The sequence below is a fragment of the Thamnophis sirtalis genome, unplaced genomic scaffold (assembly GCF_051295495.1).
Source record: "Thamnophis sirtalis isolate CommonGarterSnake01/CBP01778 unplaced genomic scaffold, rThaSir2_p1.2 scaffold_9, whole genome shotgun sequence".
In the NCBI taxonomy this organism is placed as follows: Eukaryota; Metazoa; Chordata; class Lepidosauria; order Squamata; family Natricidae; genus Thamnophis; species Thamnophis sirtalis.
In genome coordinates this window covers 74531561-74553037 of record NW_028261389.1, presented here as the reverse complement: position 1 = coordinate 74553037, position 21477 = coordinate 74531561, and the positions used below count along the sequence as shown (strand labels likewise).

Genomic DNA, 21477 nt, shown 5'->3' with positions numbered 1-21477 from the left:
CCTGGGTGGGCGCAGCCAACTCAACATCACTCACTCCCAGCTAGTCACATGACACACACACACCCTTATCCATGCCTACCCAGCAGTGGTGGGATTCAAATAATTTAACAACCGGTTCTCTGCCCTAATGACCACCTCGGTAGGTGGGGCTCGGTGGTCATGTGCCCGGGTGGGCGTGGCCAACTCAACATCACTCAGGTCGATGGGCGCTTCGCCTTAGCTGTTACAATGTAACAAGGGTTAACTGGAGAGGCAGTTTCTGTAAGCAGGGCAATAAAGATTAGGCTACAAACAACACCAGGATGTTTCCTTCCTGCCTTCCTTACAGGATTAGCCCTGTAAAGTGGGGGGGGGAAATCAAAAGGAGATTTCTTCCAACAACCAGTTCTCCGAACTGCTTAGAAAGTTAACAACCGGTTCTCCCGGATAGGTGCGAACCGGCTGAATCCCACCACTACTACCCAGGTTTTGTGGCTCCCCCTCAGGGGTGGATTCTGGCTTCTGTTATTGCTGATTCACTCAGGGACACGCAGAAGTTAAAAAAAATGCTTCTGTGCATGCGCAGAAGCAAAAAAACAAGATGGCAGTACTTACGGCACCGCTGAGAGAACCGGTTTGGGTGCGTGACTGGCCGAGTTACTACCTACTTGGCCAAACCGGGCCACACCAGTAAGAACTCACCTCTGCTCCCCCTGTTTTCTATGGGAAATAAGTATCTCCCTCCCTCCATCCCTCCCTCTCCCTCCCTCTCTCCCTCCCTCTCTCATCTCCCTCTCCCTCCCTCTCATCTCTCTTTCCTCCTCTCTGTCTATCTCCCTCTCTCTCATCTCTTTCTATCTCTCATCTTTCTCTTTTTTCTTTATCTCCGTCTCCCCCTCATCTTTCTCTTTCTCTCATCTCTGTCTTTTTCACTATCTCCTTCTCTATCCCCCACTCTCCCTCTCATCCTCCCTCTTCTCTGTCTCCCCCTCCCCTCCCGCCCCCAGCCCAACCCGCGGACAACTACAATGCTGATCTGGCCCACAAAGAAATCCAGTTTGACACGCCTGCTTTTAGGGAGAGACTACAGCTTCAGGGTGTAGATGTCATAATTACACCCATTTGTCTGACCCCGATGTCCCCAATAATAAACACCGACCCATGTTCCCAAAATACAAACCATCTTTATTACTCGTTAATAATCTCATGTAACCTGAAGCGCAGTTGCACGTGGAGGCACCCATGGAGCAGAAGGAATGTGAAACTGAGGCTTTGTCTTCCAGGAATCCGGGACTTTTCCTAAATTATGTTGACTGGGAGAATTAATTGTGGTCTACTCACAAGTATAACCTTGAATTGGATATAGCCTTGTGGGAATTGGAGTGAATGCAAGGAGACGAACAGGCTGGGCCCGAGGGAGGAGTCAAAGGCATCATCGGTCTTGAGTCTCTTCGTGCCCACAAGAGATCTGAGTCCAGTTCACCTTGAATTCCCTTGACTTTTTTCTGCCGCCAATTTGCTTTGACTGTTAGTAGCTCAGATTCTTGTAGAGAGCTTCAGCTTGCAAGAAATCCTTATACAGATAGTCCTCAACTTACGACCACAATTGAGCCCAACGTTTATGTCCCCAAGGGAGACATTTGTGAAGTGAGTTTTGCCCCATTTTACGACTTTTCTTGCCTCACTCGTTAAGCGAATCACTGCAGCGGTTAAGTTAGTAGACTGGCGGTTCAGGGATCTGATTTGCCCCTTGACTTGGCTTGTCAGAAGGTCTCGCAAAAGGGATCACGTGACACACACACACACACACACACACACACACACCAGGGACGCTGCACTTGTCATAAACGTGAGTCAGTTGTCAAGCGTCCGGATTTGGATCATGTGACCAGGGGGATACTACAGTGTGAAAAATGGTCTTTTTTTCAGTGTTGTAACTTCAAACGGTCACGAAGCAAACCGTTGTAAGTCGAGGACTACATTCATTTGGACTGCCTGGACTTCTTGGTTCCGGGGCTTCACAGCTTCTTCACTTAAGCAAGGGATGGTTTTCCAAAGGCCTGGAGTTCCAAAGAAGGGTTTGAACTGAGCCCGACCCACCCAAACGACAGAAGAAAACTACCCCAAATTACCTCTTCGCTTCCATCTGGTGCACAACTTTCATTTTAATTAGAGTGCAGCAGGATGAAGAAAAATCCATAGGTGAATCAGTTAGGAGGGAAGCAGTGAAATTCATAGCTTTCAAAAGCATTCCAGTAGCATCTTGGCTGATATTCTGAAATAAAACGTTAAATGTTGCTCAACTATTCCAGTGAAAAGTTTTAACGATTATCTAAATATATGAAAATGGCTGTGTTTGTGTGTGTGTGTGTGCGTGTGTGTGTGTGTGTGTTCCAGTATAACTCTGGAACGCCTCGAGCAATTTCAATCAAATTTGATACACAGATGACTTACTCTCTGGAAAAAAAATACTGTGGTGGTAAGACACCCCTAACACCCTTCTGGGTGTGTGTTCTGTTAAGATACAGCCTGTTGTGCGTTAAAATGACTTCTACTGTACAGCACAGTGAAGTTGCCATGGTAACGGCTTCACAGTACTCCACCAGGGGGGTCCCTCTTATAAGGGAGAAAAACCAACATTAGAAGTTACGTTTGGGCCGGACATTTTCCTCCTATAAATAAATACCCGGTTATCAGATAGTTAATAACATTAACAGGACAGAGCATTCCTGTAAATGGCTTGAAAGAATCTGCGTTGTTTAGTTTACAAAAGAGAAAGTGTAGATAATAACTTGTGAACGTTTTGACAGATTTGAAGTCTCTTTCTTCTTCTTTCAAAGGAGCAACTCTGGCAAGTAAGGTCGTAAAACAGGGCAAAACTCACTTAACAACCGTCTTGCTTAGCAGCAGAAATTTGGGACTCAGTCGTGGTCGTGAGTAATCTCACACCCCGGAATCAAAAACCAAGTAACAATCCTCCAACGTATTCCCAGACTGAACAAAGAAGTCTATTCCCATTAGTGTCTGCTACCCTGCAGCTTCCTTTCTGAACTGAAGAAAAACTTACCCCCTTTGCCTTACGGCTGCTTCCCCCACTGGTTGACGGTATTTTGAATATGCCATTTTTGACCTGTGCAAACTTGCATAACTAGAGTATAATAGGGGGATCCGTTAAGCTTCGCGAGTTCAAGACACCGTTTCGTCTTCCTGTTGGTTACAGATGATCCCTAGAATTTAAAAAAAAAGTGGTATTACTTTTAGAAAATAGGCAGATGATTTGAATTCGGTACCTGTAACTATTTATTACTAGCTGATAACCGGTCACATAGGCGGTAAGCCACTCTCATCCAGTCACATAGGCAGCAAGCCACTCCCACAAAGGAGGCCATACCCACAGAGTAGGTTCGAACAATTTTTGAAACCCACCACTGGTCAGAACACACTGGTGGAGAAAAGATATGCTTTTACTAAGGTCAAGTGGACCTTGAGCCAGTCAGGATCGAACTGATGGCAGTCGGCAGAATTAGCCTGCAATACCTCACTCGAACCACTGCGCCCCCAGGACTCCATAAATTAAAACCTTACTTGCATGAAATCCCAATGCATGTTGAGGCCTTTTCTCTGGGCGTCGTCACATTGCTCGATGACTGGCAGGTTTCCTTCTCCGGGGTCGGTCAAGCATCTGTCAACTGTGTTGCGCCGAGATCGTAAACCTCCCACAAAGAATTCTCCAGTGCTGTGATAGAACATGTGCTGGAAATACAGTCGAAACAACCATTCGTTTCATGACAGTTCCAAGTCTCCTGCTGGATCAGGGGGTTGGACTAGAAGGCCTCCAAGGTCCCTTGAAACTGTTCTGAGCTAGACTTCACCAAATCACGAAACAGACTCCTTGTCCCCCCCCCAAAAAAACCTCCTTTTATTTGGCTAATGTGAATTCCTAGCATTCATATCCAGCAAAGTCCCGGTAAACAGTCTTTCAAAGGTGTATTTACAATCACAGACCTTATCAGGCTTGGAGACCTGCAGGCTGATATCTTCTTCTCTTTGAAAACTGTTTTATTTCATTTTCATTTTCCTTTTTATACAATCACTTATATACTGTGCAATTAAAAAAGCAATAAACACAACTTGTCTTCTATTCCACCATGGAAAACCAACATAACACTTCGATCCTCCATACACCCTTTCTTCTCCCCCTCCAACTTTCATTTCTCCCCTCCAGCATTCCCCTCTTCTACTTCCCCTCCCCCTCAAACATTCCTTTCTCCCCTTCCCTCCATCTCACCCTCCTTACATTCCCCTCTCACTCCCTCTTAACTCCTCCCTCTTCTTTCCCTCTACTCCTCACTTCGGTGTATTTCTACTATTCATTAATCTATTCAATTTGTATTTTACACTAAAATTATAAGAAAAGAGAGAAAAAAAAGGGAAAATAAAAGGAAAAGAAAAAAAAGAAAAAATAGCAACAGTATACAAGTGCATTCTTATTGTTTTGAAAATTGAAACTATCTCTCCACCCTCCCCCCCTCCCCCCCATGAACCACCCTCCCTAGCCCCCTTCCGACTTCCCAGATCCCATTCCCGGCATAACTCTTTATCAAGCACAGTCTGGAGTATATTAAAACCAAATAGATTAAGAATTAAAAGATTAAAAATAAAGGAAAAAAGAAAGGAATAAAAAAAGAAAAAAGAAAAAAAAGGGAAAAATCAATAAACTCTCTACATTAAGCTCAGCTTCCCATCATTATTACAGGCTGATATCTTCTAAACGCAATGCTATACAAGAAAATACTTGGCAAGGAGTCTCTGAGAGTCGCGAACAAATCTTCACACTAATTAAGCGAACACCCAGACTGTTCTGACCTAGGCTTCCCAAGATCATGAAGCCGACTCCTCGTCCCGATAAAACCTCTTTTATTTAGGTTAAAGGGAATTCCTCTCCAGCAAAATCCCGGCCAACCGCCTTTCATGAGATTTCCCAATTACAAGCCTTTATCAGGCTTGGAGAGCTGCCAGGCCGATATCTTCTAAACTCCATGCTGTAGCAGCAATTACTTGGCAAGAAGTCAGGAACAGATCTTCACCCGAATGAATTGAACTAATGGTCTCCTGCAAACTCCACTCCCCTTTCGCTCCTCTTTATTCCCTACGGGAGGGGCCATTCACCGACCACCTATGCCTTAACTCCCGAGTCGGCCCTTGTTCCTTAGCTGTTCCCTTCTACTTGCAGCTCTGTGCATGCGCACACCGGGAATAGGCTCCAGCTGTTCTTCTGCCCCACTGATGTCCAACTCCGAAGGCAGCTGATAACTGTCGGACGGCCCTGGCGCCATCTCTGCTTCCAATGCATTGGCATCTTCCCCAGACTTGGGGAAGAACTGGCTCATGTTCCTCCCCAACCTCTTGAGTCTGCCACCAGTTTTGGCATTGCCAGAAAGAGTGTGTTGCCAACGTACCTGTGGGCTATATCCATGGCAGACGTACAATATGGGAGTGTTCCCAGGAACTGGTCCTTGGTCTATGCAATTTTCCTCACTTAGCTTGTTTTTCATCTACAGGGTAAGGAAGAGCGAAGATTTTTAATTTACAATCCCAACTCAGTGAACATGCAACTGAGGATCAATAAAACAGAGCAGAACATAATACAGGTAATTCTCAACTTATAACAGTTCATTTAGCGACGGTTCAAGGTGACAACAGCGTTACAACAAAAGTTACAAAGGTTAAGCTGAAAAATGTGACTTACGATCGTTTTTCACAGTTAACGCAGTGGTTAGAATGCAGTATTGCAGGCTAACTCTGCCGACTGCCAGCAGTTTGATCCTGACCGGCTCAATTTGACTCATCCTTTCACCCTTCCGAGATCGGTAAAATGAGGACCCAGATTGTTAGTGGCAATATGCCAACTCTGTAAACAGCTTAGAGAGGACTATAAAGCACTGTGAAGCGGCATATAAGTCTAAGTGATATTGCTACTTAGGCTTGTAAATTGCCCCATAGTGTTTTACAAGCTAGAAGCATTATTTGCATATTGTCCCCAACAATCTGGGTCCTCATTTTACCGACTTCAAAAGGATAGAAAGCTGAGTCAACCTTGAGCCGGTCAGGATCGAACTTCAGGCTGTGAGCAAAGTTCGCCTGCAAATACTGCACTTCAACCACTGCACCACCATTTAAAAATATTTATATTTAAATATATAAAAAAGCAAGCAAGTCAGCTAATTGGGCAGACCCATTAGAAAAACTGTGTGTGTGTGTGTGTGTGTGTGTGTGTGTGTGTGTGTGTGCATGCGCACGCACACTTCAGATAAAGTGATGTGCTGTTTAACTAAAAAGCAAACAATATATCATCTTACCAGTTTTTACTTACTGTTCCATAGCCTACAATGTTAACCTGGAGGACCAAGTTAGGATAGACATTTTTGATATACCAATCAAAGCTTTTGCAGTTCAGTTGCTTCCTTAGTTCTTTTCTAGAAGAAACATCTCCGTAATCTATCCCAGAATTCTGGAAAAGGAGGACATCGGTTTCAAAGAGGTGGCAAATACGTAATTCAGCTGATTCAATTTAGAGGCATTTCAATTTACACTTAGAGAAGTTGGAAAGAAAAGGTAAAGGACTTTCTGCTGTCCCATTCGGACATGGAAGGAGGAGTATTAGATAGTTTCACCTCCCCAAGTTGCTTATAAAAGTAATAAAAGCGGGAATTAAATTAAATGAACTTATTAAAAATTTAAATTAAATTAAATTAAAATAAAATAATTAAATTAAAATAAAATAATTAAATTAAATTAAATTAAATTTAAATAATTAAATTAAATTAAATTAAATTTAAATAATTAAATTAAACTAAATTAAATAAAATAATTAAATTGGTTTAAATTAAATTAAATAAAAATAATTAAATTTAAATTATTAAATTAAACTAAATAATTAAATTAAATTATTAAATTAAATTTAAATTATTAAATTAAACTAAATAATTAAATTAAATTATTAAATTAAATTATTAAATTAAATAATTAAATTAAATTATTAAATTAAATAATTAAATTAAATAATTAAATTAGTTTAAATTAAATTAGTTTAAATTAAATTAGTTTAATTTAATTTAATTTAATTTAAACTAATTTAATTTAATAATTTAATTTAATTTAATTTAATTTAATTTAATTTAATTTAATTTAATTTAATTTAATTTAATTTAATTTAATTTAATTTAATTATTTAATTTAATTTAATTATTTAATTTAATTATTTAATTTAATTATTTAATTTAATTATTTAATTTAATTTAATTTAATTATTTAATTTAATTATTTAATTATTTAATTTAATTTAATTTATTCTTCCGGATCCTGGGTTTGCACAAGATGTGACTTAGAACATGGGGTTGGACTATAAGACCTCCAAGGTCCCTTCCAGCTCTATTCTGATCGATCGATTGACTTTCTTATGTAGATAAAAGTTGCCAACAACCTCAAGAGGAATGTTCCAGGCGTAGTAGACCATGTTTTTATATTCATCCATCCACACTTCTGCTACACGCAAGGCGTTTCTCCTCACGGAAAGGGACAAATCCGGTAAATAGGGCTTGTGGGCTCGCTCCAGGTGTGCAACCCTGGCACACGGCAAGACCTCAACACTCCCGCCGCACTGCCAAGCCTGTGGTCGTAAAATAAGAATACAATCGTCAAGGTTTTTTTTTCCCCCTCTCGCGTAAGAATAACCGCAAGGCGTATGATTAATCAACGGAGGTTTTCAAGAATCGGTTGAAAAACAACCAGCGTGATCTAAGATAATCTGTCTTCAGCAGGAGGTTGGGCTAGAAGGCCTCTAAGGGTCCCTTCCGGCTGCATAATTCTACATTTTATATAGGACTCTTTTTTTTTCCCCTCAAGAATCCTGGCTGCAGCAAACTGGTGATTGAGGAAAGGAGCTCTACCCACTAGGCAAACTCACAAGAGTCCCCTGATTGGTTGCATCTGTAAGCTTCTCTCCCCTGGTCTAAGCAACACCCCCACATCTACTCTGAGGGAAAAAAAACACCCAAACTGTTCTGACCGGGGCTTCCCAAGATCATGAAGCCGACTCCTCGTCCCGATAAAACCTCTTTTATTTAGGTTAAAGGGAATTCCTCTCCAGCAAAGTTTCGGCCAACAGTCTTTCAAGAGATTTCGCAACTACAGACCTTGATCAGGCTTGGAGAGCTGCCAGGCCGACATCTCCCAAACTCCACGCTGTAGCAGCAATTACTTGGCAAGGAGTCAGGAACAGATCTTCACCCTAATGAATTGAACTAATGGTCTCCTGCAAACTCCACTCCCCTTTCGCTCCTCTTTATTCCCTATGGGAGGGGTCATTCACCGTCCACCTGTGGCTTTACTCCCGAGTCGGCCCTTGTTCCTTAGCTGTTCCCTTCTACTTGCAGCTCTGTGCATGCGCACATCGGGAATAGGCTCCAGCTGTTCTTCTGCCCCACTGATGTCCGACTCCGAAGGCAGCTGATAACTGTCAAGAAGACCCTGGCCCCATCTCTGCTTCCGACGCAGAGACGAGAGCCTTCCCCAGACTTCAGGACTGGCTCATGTTCCTCCCCAAACTCCTCACTGTCTGAGTCTGCCACCAGATCCGCTAGCCGCTGGTGGGCCACAACACAGACTCACATCCTCCTCTCCTCCAGCTGATCCATGATATAGGTAGTCCTCGATTTACAATTACACAGTTGAGCCCAAAATTTCTGTCGCTAAGTGAGACAGTGGTTAAGTGAGCTTTGCCCCATTTTACGACCTTTCTTGCCATGGTTGTTAAGTGTATCACAGCCATTGATTTTGCTTATCGGAAGGTCGCAAAAAGAGACATGAATTGGTATTAAAAAAAAGACAAAGGAATTAAAAAAAACCTCTCACCCTGAGGCCCAATTCCACATTTTCTCCGCCGTAAATGTGCATTCCACCATCCAGAACACCAATTTTCCCCAAATATTCTCGGTTCGCGGCAAGTATTCCCATTATAGAAGGACTCCTAAGAGAAAGAAGACAAACTTTTATTCATGAATATTCATCAACTGGCTAATATTTGGATGGACCATTAAATAGAACCAGGAAATGGATACAGATACTAGGAGTCCTCAGTCCTACGACCACAAATGACCCCAAAATGTATGCTGTTAAGTGAGTAATTTGTTAGGTGCGTTTTGCCCCACTTTACGACTTTCCTTGCCATGTTTGTTAAGTGAATCACTGCATTTGTTAAATTAATAACACGATTGTTACGTGAATCTGGCTTCCCTATTGACTTTCCTCGTCAGAAGGTCGCAAAAGGAGGGGGGGTCGCCTGGCCCCGGGGACACTGCAACCGTCCTAAATGGCAGTCAGAATATAAATCACGTGACCACGGGGATGCTGCATGGGTGATAAGTATGAAAAAAGTTCACAAGTCACTTTTTTCAACGCCGTTGTAACTTTGGACGGTCACTAAGCGGACTGTTGTAAGTCGAGGACTCCCTGTGCTTTAGTAATTTTCATTCCAGAGGACCAAGAGACAGAGAAGGTTAGACAGTTTGGTTGGGGGAAAGAGAGTTAAGGTGGCGTCTCCTTAGAAATTCTCAGAGTAATGTCCTGAATGAAGCAAATTGTTTGCTTTAGTTTGGCAAGATTCTGTCTGTAGGTCGGCTTAGAAGAAATGTGTCTTTCTTGTTTCTTGACATATTGCTTCATTGAAGATATGTTTAGATTGTTTCCTGACAAATGATTTACAGGTAGTCCTTGACTTACGACCACTATGGAGCCCAACACTTTTGTCATTAAGTGAGACATTTGTTAAGTGAGTTCCCCCCCTTTTACGACTTTCCTGGCCACCGTTGTTAAGGGAATCACTGCAGTTGATAAGTCAGCAACCCGGATGTTAAGTGAATCTGACTTCCCCATTGACTTTGCTTGTCAGAAGGTCGCAAAAGTGGATCACATGACCTTGGGACACAGCAACAGTCACAAATGTGAACCGGCTGCTGAGCGTGTGAATTTTGATCACATGATCGTGGGGATGTTGCAAAGATCGTAACTGTGACAAACGATCATGTCCCTTTTTTCAGTGGTGTTGTAACTTTGAACGGTCATGAAGTGAACTGTTGTAACTCGAGGACTACCCGTACAGTCAACTAGCATGGAAACGGTAAAGGTTTTCCGTGACTAGTCATGCCTGGCTCTTGGGGGCAGCGATCATCTGTGAGGGAGCCAGCGTTGTCCAAAGACACTTCCAGAGTCACATGGCCAGTATGACTAGACGACAAGACGCGTGGAACGCTGTTATCTTCCCTCTGAAGTGGTACCTATTTATCTACTCGCATTTGCATGCTTTCGAACTGCTAGGTGGGCAGGAGCTTCAGTGGTGGGTTCCTACCGGTTTGGACTGATTCAGCCGAACTGGTAGTAGCTTGGTGGCCTGGGCCGCTGGAACCAGCAGCAACCCAGGCCCGCCACGCCCCCCCTGAACTGGTTCTCATGGCGCCATCTTGTTTTTTGCTTCTACGCACGCGCCGAGCAATTTTTAACCCACTCCCTGAGGAGTTTCTAGCATTCTGTTCTGACCCAGCTCTTCAAACACAACAAACCCTCTGAACTTAACGCAAAGATTCCTGTATTAGGAGCGCCAGCAGCCCCGGCAAAAAGTTCCTCTCTCAACGAGACTAACAAGGTTGTCCGACAGGGAGATGAATGGTTGTCTGCCACATCAATTCATCTCCGCCCCCTGCCTTTTATCCCCAGAGCTAGGTTGAGACTTTGCTAGCAGCGGTGGCTCTTCGGTCCCAAGGACCGGCTCATAGATTTTCACTGTTCTCCTCTCCTCTGCCTTCTGCGCATCAGGCAGTGGATCCAGCTGTTCCTCCTCTTCCTCATCAGCCACTTCCAGATCTGGGGGCTGTTGACTCTCCATCTGAGGACTGACAGACAGCCCAGGCTCCACCTCTGTCTGTCTCTCTGCCAGCTCCATTCCCTCTCCCCCCTGGGAGCTCTCAGGTTGCCTTGATGCTGACCCTGACTCCCACACCACCACCACCACCACCACCACCTCCTCCTCCTCCTCCTCCTCCTCCTCCTCCTCCTCCTCCTCCTCCTCCTCCTCCTCCTCCTCCGATTCAGCTGTTGGAGGGCCTGGCGGCCGACAGGCCGTAACACCAGCTAATATTTTCATCTTGTTGACTCGCAGCGTCATTGGTAGGAAGAAACAACATGAATAAAAAAAATCCCCACTTATTTTCATTCAAGGAACGTTGAGGCGACACCAGCTTCAGCCCGTATTGGTAAAACTTACCGGATTGGCGCCGTTTGATCTTTCAGCGCATACCACTCTTCTGGTGGTGACTCGTAGAGACACCAGAGAGCCCAGTCAAATCCGTCGGCGGCCTCGGCGTACTGCGTGAGTTGGAAGTCATCAAAACGGATGTTATCAAACACGGGCGATATGATAACGGTGTGGTCCTCCTTGATGCGAGAGAGAATTGGTTCAGCCCTTCGTTAAAGCAGAAGAGAGTTGATGGAGCTACGTAGGACTTTTAAAACCAATGTGCGCTTTCCCGCTTCCAGCCTACAACAAGGCTTCCTATTGGAAGCTGCCTGTTGAAAGAAGAAGCTAATTCTAAATTCCGCCCCGACCCCTTTGATTTCTACTTCACTCATTCCTTTGGGAATTGTGATTCAATTATGTTGTATCAGTCCAAGAAATGGATTCCAATTACCATTGGACACTGCAATCTTCTTCTTCTTCTTCTTTCTGTGTGTGTGTGTGTGTTCCAGCATAACTCTGGAACAACTTGAGCAATTTCAACCAAACGTGGTACACAGATGACTTACTCTCTGAAAACAAATACTGCGGGAGTAAGACACCTCTAACACCACTCGGGGTGTGTGTTCTGTTACGATACAGCCTGTTGTGCCTTAAATGGCTTCTACTGTACAGCGCAGTGGAGTTCAGCTCAGTGGACTGCGTACAGCAGAGGTGGTAATCAGCAGGTTCTGACCACTTGTGGAGAACCTGTAGCAGAACTTTTGTGTAGTCCGGAGAACCGGTAAATGCCACCTCTGATTGGCCCCGCCCCCATCTATTCTCTGCCTCCCGAGTCCCAGCTGATTGGGAGGGAATGGGGATGTTGCGGTATCCTTCCCCTGCCACACCTACCAAGCCACGCCCACAGAACTAGTAGTAAAAAAAAATTGAATCCCACCACTGGCGCACAGTCCTCACAAGCTCAATTTATGCTGGCAGAGGCACTGCGGGCCGGTCCGTCACTGTTTCCACGACGGCCCTGTGGGCCAGATCTAAGCACCCCGTGGGCCAGATCTAGGTCCCAGGCCTTGAGTTTGACACCCTTGTTCCAGACTTACCACTTCGTGTTGACTTCAATATGCGCATCCAAAATAGCCACCACGTCTGCCCGAGATGCTCTCCAGCCAGAAATGCGGGCTTCTGTGAGACCCTTCCTCTCTGTGTGTCTCACAATTTTCAGCAATCCGGGATGTTTCCCGTTGAACTTTTTGATATGTTCTTCCAAAGGAGCTTTAAGTTCCTCTGACAAAATAAATAAATAAAATGCAGCAGATTTCAACGGTATTAATGTGAGAGCTTCATGCCCAAACTACAGGAGGAAATTCCACTTTTTTTGTTACCCAGCTAAAATGTCCATTCTCTCTTCATTACAGGTAGTCCTCGACTTACAACAGTCCATTTAGGGACCAAAGTTACAACAGGGTTGAGAAAAGAGACTTAGGACCAGTTTTCACACTTACAAGTCCGATACAGGATCCCCAGGGTCATGGGATTAACATTTGGATCAGTGGTGGGTTCCAGGAGGTACGGCCCGGTATAGGCGTACTGGTGGTAGGTGGGAGCAGCAGACACTGTACCGGAACAGTACAACTCTATGTATTTTCTCTGAATAAAGTATCTTGCTTCTTTGTTGCAGTAAAGCACATGGGGACTGTGCACTGTCTGAAGGGCTATATACAGAATTTCTAACAGATCAGAGTAGAAAGAGGGTGTGTTGGTTTGTTGCTATTCCTTAACAGTACAGTGGTGCACTTTATTCTGAAAACGATCCCGAATTTCTATTATGGAATGTTTCTATAGACAGGTAGTCCTCAGCTTATGACCATGATGGAGGCCAACGTTTATGTTGCTAAGTGAGACATTGGTCAAGTGAGTTTGCCCCACTTTATGACCTTTTTTGCCACAGTTATTAAGTGAATCGCCAAGGTGGTTAAATTAGTAACACGGTTCTTAAGTGAATCTGGCTTCCCCCACCCAACTTTGCTTGTCAGAAGGTCGCAAAAGGTGATCATATGACCCTAGGATGCTGCAACTATTATAAATATGAGTCAGTTGCTTACTCTGGCTTAGCAATAATAGCAATAGCAGTGGACTTATATACCGCTTCATAGGCCTTTCAGGCCTCTCTAAGCGGTTTTACAGAGAGTCAGCATATTGCCCCCAACAATCTGGGTCCTCATTTTACCCACCTCGGAAGGATGGAAGGCTGAGTCAACCCTGAGCCGGTGAGATTTGAACCGCTGACCTGCTGATCTAGCAGTAGCCTGCAGTGCTGCATTTAACCACTGCGCCACCTTGGCGCTTACTCACTCTGGCGGCTGAACTTTGACCACGTGACTACGGGAATGCTGCAATGGTCATAAATATGAAAAGCCATCAGAAGTCACTTCTTTCAATGCCGTTGTAGCTTTGAACTGTCACTAAATGAATTGTTGTCAGTCAAGAACTATCTGTTGTCCCGTTTTCCATGACGTAAAGGTTCCCCTCGCACATATGTGCTAGTCCTTACCGACTCTAGGGGGCGGTGCTCATCTCCGTTTGAAAGCCAAAGAGCCAGAGCTGTCCGAAAACGTCTCCGTGGTCATGTGGCCGGCATGATTAAACGCCGAAGGCGCACGGAACGCTGTTACCTTCCCACCAAAGGTGGTCCCTATTTTTCTACTTGCATTTTTTTATGTGCTTTCGAACTGCTAGGTTGGCAGAAGCTGGGACAAGTCACGGGAGCTCACTCCGTTACGCGGCGCTAGGGATTCGAACCGTCGAACTGCCGACCTTTCTGATCGACAAGCTCAGCATCTCAGCCGTCGAGCCGCCGCATCCCTCCCCAGTTTTCCATAGAAACCCCCCATTTCATGAAAAAGTACTTTGCCCATGGAAAAAGTAATTGCCAAGTAATTGCTGTTTCCCACCGTGCTACTTACCGTTTGAACTGAAATCGTCAATTAGGACAATTTCTTTCAGGAGGTGAGACGGTGTTCGGTTAATTATGCTGGTGATGGCACGGAGGAGGATGGAGGTAGCCTCGTTAAAGAATATCAGGACGACACTGAGAGTTGGGAGATCATGCGCATATTGTTTCTCGCGACATCTGCAGGAAAGCAGGAAAAATGAATATTCATTAGATTATTGTGGCACAACGGATTGCAAGATCAGAAAAGGGGATCACATGACCCCCGGGACGCGTCGGTTGTCAAGCATCTGAATTTTGATCACATGACCTCAAGGATTCTGCATTGGTCGTATATGTGAAAAGCGGTCATAAGTCCCTTTTTCAGCGCCTTTCGCAACTTTGAAGGGTCACCGAAAGAATGATTGAAGGTCAAGTAACTTACGACCATATTCCACATTTACGACCGTTGCAACATCCCTGTGGTCATGTCATCAAAATTCAGGCACAGGGCAACTGAATTGGATTTACGACGGTCGCAGTGTGCCCATCACATGATTCCCCTTTTGCGACCTTCTGACAAGCAGAGTCAATGGGGAAGCCGGATTCACTTAACAACCGTGTGACCTGTTTCACAACCTCAGTGATTCGCTTAGCAACTGTGGCAGGAAAGGTCGTAAAATGGGGCAAACTCACTTAACAGACACCTTAACCACCCTGTTCCTAACTTAACAACTGAAGCGATTCTCTTAACGAGCAGGGCAAGACAAGTTGGGAAAAAACTCACTTAATGACTGTCTCGCTCAGCGACATCGGGCTCAAATTGTGGTCAAAAGTTGAGGATTATCTGTATTCAGCTCTGCCTCCAACCTTTCCAATCTGCCACCTGTGCCGGTTGGTTCTTTTTTCACCACGGCCAACGTCACCCCAAGCATGGCCAACCCTGCCCCCTCCTTCCACTTGATGTTGTGGCAGACTCAGACAGTGAGGAGGTTGGGGAGGAACCTGGGCCAGTCCTGGAGTCTGGAGAAGGCTCTGATGAGGGCTCTGTGTCAGAGGCAGAGAGGGGGACAGGGCCCATTTGACAGTTATCAGCTGCCTTTGGAGTCAGACGTCAGTGAGGCAGAGGAACAGCTGGAGCCTGTTCCCAGTGTGCGCATGCGCAGAGCGGCCAGACAAAGGGGACAGCTAAAGAACAGGGGTTGACTTGGGAGTAAGGCCACAAGGGACAATGAATGCCCCCTCCCAGAGGGAATAAAAGAGGAGTGGAGTTTGCAGGAGACCATTAGTTCACTTAATTGGTTCGTGACTTTCCGAGACTCCTTGCCAAGTTTTGCAGATATCGGCCTGGCAGCTCTCCAAACCAGATAAGGTCTGTGACTATAAATCCGGTTCCACCACAAAACCGCGGTAGACAAAAGCGCGCTCGACGAAAGTGCGTACGTGACGTCATCACAGCGCGATGAAAACATCGTGCTGTGAGCGGTAAATGTAAAATTAAAGCGAAAACCTTACCCTAACCCGCCCAAACCTAACCCTAAACCTAACCCTTAACCTAACCCTAAACCTAACCCTAAACCTAACCCTTAACCTAACCCTAAACCTAACCCTAAACCTAACCCTTAACCTAACCCTAAACCTAACCCTAAACCTAACCCTTAACCTAACGCTAAACCTAACGCTAACCCTTAACCTAACGCTAAACGTAACCCTAACGCTTAACGTAACCCTAAACCTAACCCTAACCCTTAACCTAACCCTAACCCTAACCCTAAACCTAACCCTTACCTTTATGTGAATCGGCTTGCTTTAATTTTATTTTAATTTCAATTTTTAATTTTTTTCGTCGCGCTGCTGCTGACGTCAGGTACGCGCTTTCGTCGAGCGCGCTTTTGTCGACCGCGGTTTTGACGGGTCACGATAAATCCTCCCTTGAAAGACTTTACTAAATGAGCAGAGTTCACAGGAAAATAATAGAAGGGGTTTTTTTTTATCGGGACCGGGAGTTTGCTTTATGCTCTTGGGAAGCCGAAGTCAAAACACCTGGAAAACCAAAGAGGGAGAAGATGCTACTTCACCTGGGAGGCCTGGTATCCTTCAAAGGCCTTTCCAGAGGCAAGCGATCACTCAGGTAAACATTGTACCCGTACTTATCGAAAAGCTTCTGGGCTAGGATTTGCTGGTCCTCCATTAAATCTTTGCCCCATCTCTGGAAAAGAGGGGAGTCCGGGAATCGCATCCTGGGAGGCGCCTCAGGTTCCTTCCGCTTTTCCTCGCCTTGTTGGTCTTTCTGTATTTCCTGGTGTGGCAATTTTGGTTCATTTCCTGCTGCCTTTTTCTCCTCTGATAATTTTATGTAATTTGCTGAAAAACACAAAACAGGCAATAGGCAGAGGGATGAAATGCCCAAACCTCAGAAAGAAATAATTTAGAATAGAACAAAGAGTTATAAGGTTGGAAGGGAACTTGAATGGAAGAGAATAACAGAGTTGGATGGGACCTTGGAGGTCTTCTAGTCCAACCCTCTGCTCAGGCAGGAAACCCTACACCACTTCGGTCAAATGGTTGTCCAATCTCTTCTTATAAACTTGAAGTGTTGGAGAATTGACAACTTCTGGAGGCAAGTTGTTCCACTGATTAATTGTTCTCACTGTCAGGAAATTTCTCCTCAGTTCTAAGTTGCTTCTCTCCTTGATTAGTTTCCACCCATTGCTTCTTGTTCTGCCTTCAGGTGCCTTGGAGAATAGCTTGACTCCCTCTTCTTTGTGGCAGCCCCTGAGATATTGGAAGACTGCTATCATGTCTCCCCTAGTCCTTCTTTTCATTAAACTAGACCAGAGGTGGGCTCCTACCAGTTCGCACCAGTTCGGTAGAACCGGTTCGTCAAATCTACTGAACTGGTTAGAAGAGGTTCCACCAGTGGACCCGGAAAGCAGGCCACACCTACAGAAGAGGTTCCAAAATTTTTTGAAACCCACCACTGGTCCCTTCCAACCCTATTATTCTATGTCCATGACAAAACCATGGTCGAAATGAAAGAGGACCTCTGCTGTGCCATCAATCACGATGGAATTACGTGTCACAATTAGAGAGGGAGGCGGAAATACCAGACATGGATCAGGATGATGAATTGCAAGTTAATTTTGATCAAGGTAGGTTGTTTTTTTTTAACTCCGAATGCTGAACAATGGACTTTTCACTTATTCATAATTGTGGGGGTCAAATTCCGCAAATGCTTCTTGCTTTCCCAGCTTTGTGTCTGGTTGAATCGGATTTTGCTGCAATCACCAAGGTGGGAGAGGAAAACCACTTGGGCAAAGATCTTGATCTGACCTTTCACAGGTGCCTACGGGCTTTGCTCTCAGTTGCTATTCTGAGAATCTTTTATTTGCTATTCTGAGAATCTTTTAAGCTCCTTGAAGAAACACTTTTACTTTACATTTATTGGGATCTTGACATATAAATAGCTCTGTGTGTGTGTGTGTGTGTGTGTGTGTGTGTGTGTGTGTGTTCCAGCATAACTCTGGAACGCCTCAAGCAATTTCAACTGAAGTTGGTATGCTGATGTCTTACTCTCCAGAAACAAATACTGTGGGGGATAAGACACCCCTAACACCCCCCAGAGTGTGTGTTCTGTTAAGATACAGCCTGTTGTGCAAGACTGCCAGACTGGCTTCTACTGCACAGCGCAGTGGAGTTGCCATGATAACAGCTTCACAGTCTCCACAAGGGGGCTCCCTCTAGCAAGGGGGAAAATCCAACATTAGAAATTATGTTTGATCCGGACATTTCCCCCCTATAAATAAATACCTGGGCAATGCCGGGTTATCGACTAGTATTCCATAAAAGACTTGGCTTTGCACCCAGCATGCCTGAGAATTTAATAGCTGACAATATTTATATTTGATAAATATAAGTTTTGGGAAGCATTTGGTACATGGCATAGAGCAATACTTTAATTGCACGTCTTAAATCGTTGGACTTCAGAGCCAGAGTTTAAATTCATGATTGAAACTGCAAAGCACTGCAGTGATGAAATATCACAGTTGGGTAATTGTTAAGTGATTGTTTTAACCCCACAATAAAGTAACAGATTAACAGGGTTGGAAGAGAACTTGCAGGTCATCTAGTCAAACCCCCTGCCCAAGCAGGATAACAGCAGTTGAGATGGAGAGCTAGAGGTTAACTAATCTAGTTCATAATTAATTAAAGATAAATTGACAGTCGAAAGAGACACCCACAACAGAAAAAGAAAGGAAGAGAGGAGGAGAGGAGAGAAAGAGGAGGGAAGGAAGAGAGAGGGAAGGAGAGGAGGGTGGAAGGGAGAGAAAGAGAAGGAGAGAGGGTAGGAAGGGGGAGAGGAAGAGAGTAGGGGAGAGGTAAGGGAAGAAGGAAGGGAAAGGAGGGGAGGAAGGAAGAAAGTAGAGAAGGGAGGGAGGGAGAAAAGAAAGGGGAAATAAGGTGGTGTGGCAAAAGGCAGAAGGGATGGTAAACAAAGCAACCCAAACGGTATATTATAAATGGAATAATAAATGGAATAATAAATATATTATTATTATTATTATTTTAAATGGAATAATAAAGATACAAGAATGATAAATGTAAAGAAGAATATTAAGTATGTGAACGTCTCCCTACAATTGTATGTAAGGGAATAAAAAATAAAAAAACTTAAACAAAATTATTTGTTTATCAAATTTATTGGCCGCCCGTCGTACTGCAGGGCAACTTAAATACTAATTATATAACCAATATTACCCAAACTTCTTTCTGTCTCTCACCTGCGTTGTTTCGAATTACTTGTCCCTGAAAAGGCCAGAAAACAATCCCCAAGGAAAATGACAAAAAGAGTTTTTTAAGTTCTGAAATTCCCGGCGGGCAAGAACAATGAAATCCTGTGCCATACACATAGTCCTTGACTTACAGCCAAGATCGAGCCCAACACTTCTTTTGCTAAGGGAGATTTGAAAAGTGAGTTTTGCCCCATTTGTACCACCTTCCTTGCCACAGTTGTTTAAGGTAATTATTTCAGGAGTCACATCAGGAACCTGGCTGTTTAAGTTGAATCCTGCTTCCCCCATGTCTTCGCTGGTCGGAAGGTCGCAAAAGAGAATCCTGGGGACACTACGACCGTCATAAATATGAGCAAGTTGCCAAGTGCCTGAATTTTGTGACTGCGATGGCCGCAACTGTGAAAAGGGGCCATCAGTCACTTTTTCCCCTGTGCCGTGGTAACTTTCGGCGGTTACTAAATGAACCGTTGTAAGTCGAGGACTACCTGTAATGCGCGCCGAGAGGTTTCTGCACATTGATATAATAAATAATATAGAATAGCAGAGTTGGAAGGGACCTTGGAGGTCTTCTAGTCCTGCCTAGGCAGGAAACCCTACACCACTTCAGAAAAATGGATATCCAACATCTTCTTAAAAACCTCCAGTGTTGGAGCATTCACAACTTCTGGAGGCAGGTTGTTCCACTGATTAATTGTTCTAACTGTTGGGAAATTCCTCCTTAGTTCTAGGTTGCTTCTTTCCTTGATTAGTTTTCACCCATTGCTTCTTGTCCTACCCGCAGTTGCCTTGGAGAATAGTTTGACTCCCTCTTCTTTGGGGCAACCCCTGAGATATTGGAACACTGCTATAATGTCTCCCCTAATCCTTCTTTTCATCAAACTAGACATACCCAATTCCTGCAACCGTTCTTCATATGTTTTAGCCTCCAGTCCCCTAATCCTCTTCGTTGCTCTTCTCTGCACTCTTTCTAGAATCTACACATCTTTTTTACATTGTGGTGACCAAAACTGAATGCAGGATTCCAAGTGTGGCCTTACCAAAGCATTATAAAGTGGTATCAACACTTCATGGGATTTTGATTCTATCCTTCTGTTTATGCAGCCTAGAAGTGTGTTGGCTTTTTTGGCAGCTGCTGCACACAGCTGGCTTTCCATCCATGAATTACTTTCCACCCATTGCTTCTTGTCCTACCCTCGAGTGCTTTGGAGAATAGTTTGACTCTCTCTTCTTTGCGGCAACCCCTGAGATATTGGAACGCTGCTATCATGTCTCCCCTGGTCCTTCTTTTCATTCAACTAGACCTACCCAGTTCCTTCAACCGTTCTTCCTATGTTTTAGCCTCCAGTCCTCTTCTGTTATACAGAATAACAGAGTTGGAAGGGACCTTGGAGGTCTTCTAATCCAACCCCTAGAAATGCCGTCTTCGCTTACTCACATAGATTGAGGAACATGGTCTCTATTTTTTCGAGATGTCCGACGAAGTCATTCTCCTTCGCCGAATCCAGAGCGCGTTGCTCCCGATGTTCGCCGGGCCCCCCTTTTAGGCTCTCCATTTCGTGTTTCACGTGCATCACAAACAAAATATTCACAACGAAGAACAGGATAAGCAGCGTAGGAAGGAGGCCTGGAAACTTCCTTCCCAGTACCATTGCAGCTATTATAAATCCCACCAAGGTATCTTCTCCAGATGATCAGGAGGGGAATAGATTCCACCACCACCACCACGCTGGGCAGGGAGAAGAAGATATCTAAGAAGCTGGTACTGATAGTTTGCAGTCCTTAGAAGCAGAGGGCGGGGCTGTGCTCCTGTCCTTAACATTGGTGTGCCTTGGTGCACAAAGGTAAATGCAACAAAACTTCCCAGCCCATTATTTGCTTGATCTTTTGTATTTTCTATAACCACCTCCTTCACCTGCCTGACTCCGGGGGGGCTCATGCAATTATAAACGGGCAAAAACAAAAGAACAATGACGACACACAGGTCGTGAAAAGCTATAAATATCAAACAAGGGAGAAGTTATGGAAATCAGGAGAAATTTCCTGACAGCAAAGAGCGATCAACCCGTGGAACAAAAGTTGGCTTCAGGGGTTGTGGGAGCTTCGTCACTGGAGGCTTTCAAGAAGAGACTGGACTGCCATCTCTCAGAAATGGTGCAGGGTCTCCTGCTTGGGTGGGTGGGGGGGTTGGGCTGGATGACCTACAAGGTCCCTTCCAACTCTGTTAATCTGTCATCTGAAATTTCTTATTTTTACGTGTTTATTTTGGTTTGTCAAGCATGCATGAGAAAACAAGCATAAGTACAAATGTAACATATAAACATATAAGTATAAGCAGGTATGAACATGTATGTAGCATAAGGTGACCAGATTTTCAGATTGGTAAAGAGGGACACCATTGACCGGGAGGGGTGGGGGGGCTTGATTAAAAATTTTATATTTTGTCAAACATGACCCCAGGACACTGAAATTATCATAAATATGAATCTGTT

The 21477-nt window shown here is 44.4% G+C and overlaps 1 protein-coding gene across 2 annotated transcripts; it reads right to left on the bottom strand.

Moving 5' to 3' along the window:
- Nucleotides 1-1143: 1143 nt before the first annotated feature.
- Nucleotides 1144-20820, bottom strand: GALNT8 (polypeptide N-acetylgalactosaminyltransferase 8). 2 transcript variants are annotated; one of them, XM_087722274.1, is made up of 12 exons: nucleotides 20424-20820; nucleotides 16274-16559; nucleotides 14230-14396; nucleotides 12367-12550; nucleotides 11297-11494; nucleotides 8893-9007; nucleotides 7463-7648; nucleotides 6353-6490; nucleotides 5439-5534; nucleotides 3565-3732; nucleotides 3047-3206; nucleotides 1144-2254 (listed from the first exon to the last, which is right to left on the bottom strand). In XM_087722274.1, exons 1-11 carry the CDS (start codon nucleotides 20635-20637, stop codon nucleotides 3057-3059), a joined length of 1902 nt encoding a protein of 633 aa, XP_087578400.1. In that variant the 5' UTR covers nucleotides 20638-20820; the 3' UTR covers nucleotides 1144-2254; nucleotides 3047-3056. The 2 variants fall into 2 exon arrangements, with proteins under 2 accessions (XP_087578400.1, XP_087578399.1); XM_087722273.1 differs by having other exon boundaries at nucleotides 1144-3206; nucleotides 20424-20818.
- Nucleotides 20821-21477: the final 657 nt, after the last annotated feature.

Bases quoted from the DNA above. Each gene is read 5' to 3' on its own strand.
- GALNT8 (XM_087722274.1), bottom strand. From the start codon at position 20,637: ATGGTACTGGGAAGGAAGTTTCCAGGCCTCCTTCCTACGCTGCTTATC. The intron at 3,733-5,438 runs GTACGTTGGCAA...CTGTATTTCCAG, and splicing joins GCCATGGATATAGCCCACAG to CACATGTTCTATCACAGCAC. The intron at 3,207-3,564 runs GTAAGGTTTTAA...TTTAAATTCTAG, and splicing joins TGCATTGGGATTTCATGCAA to GGATCATCTGTAACCAACAG.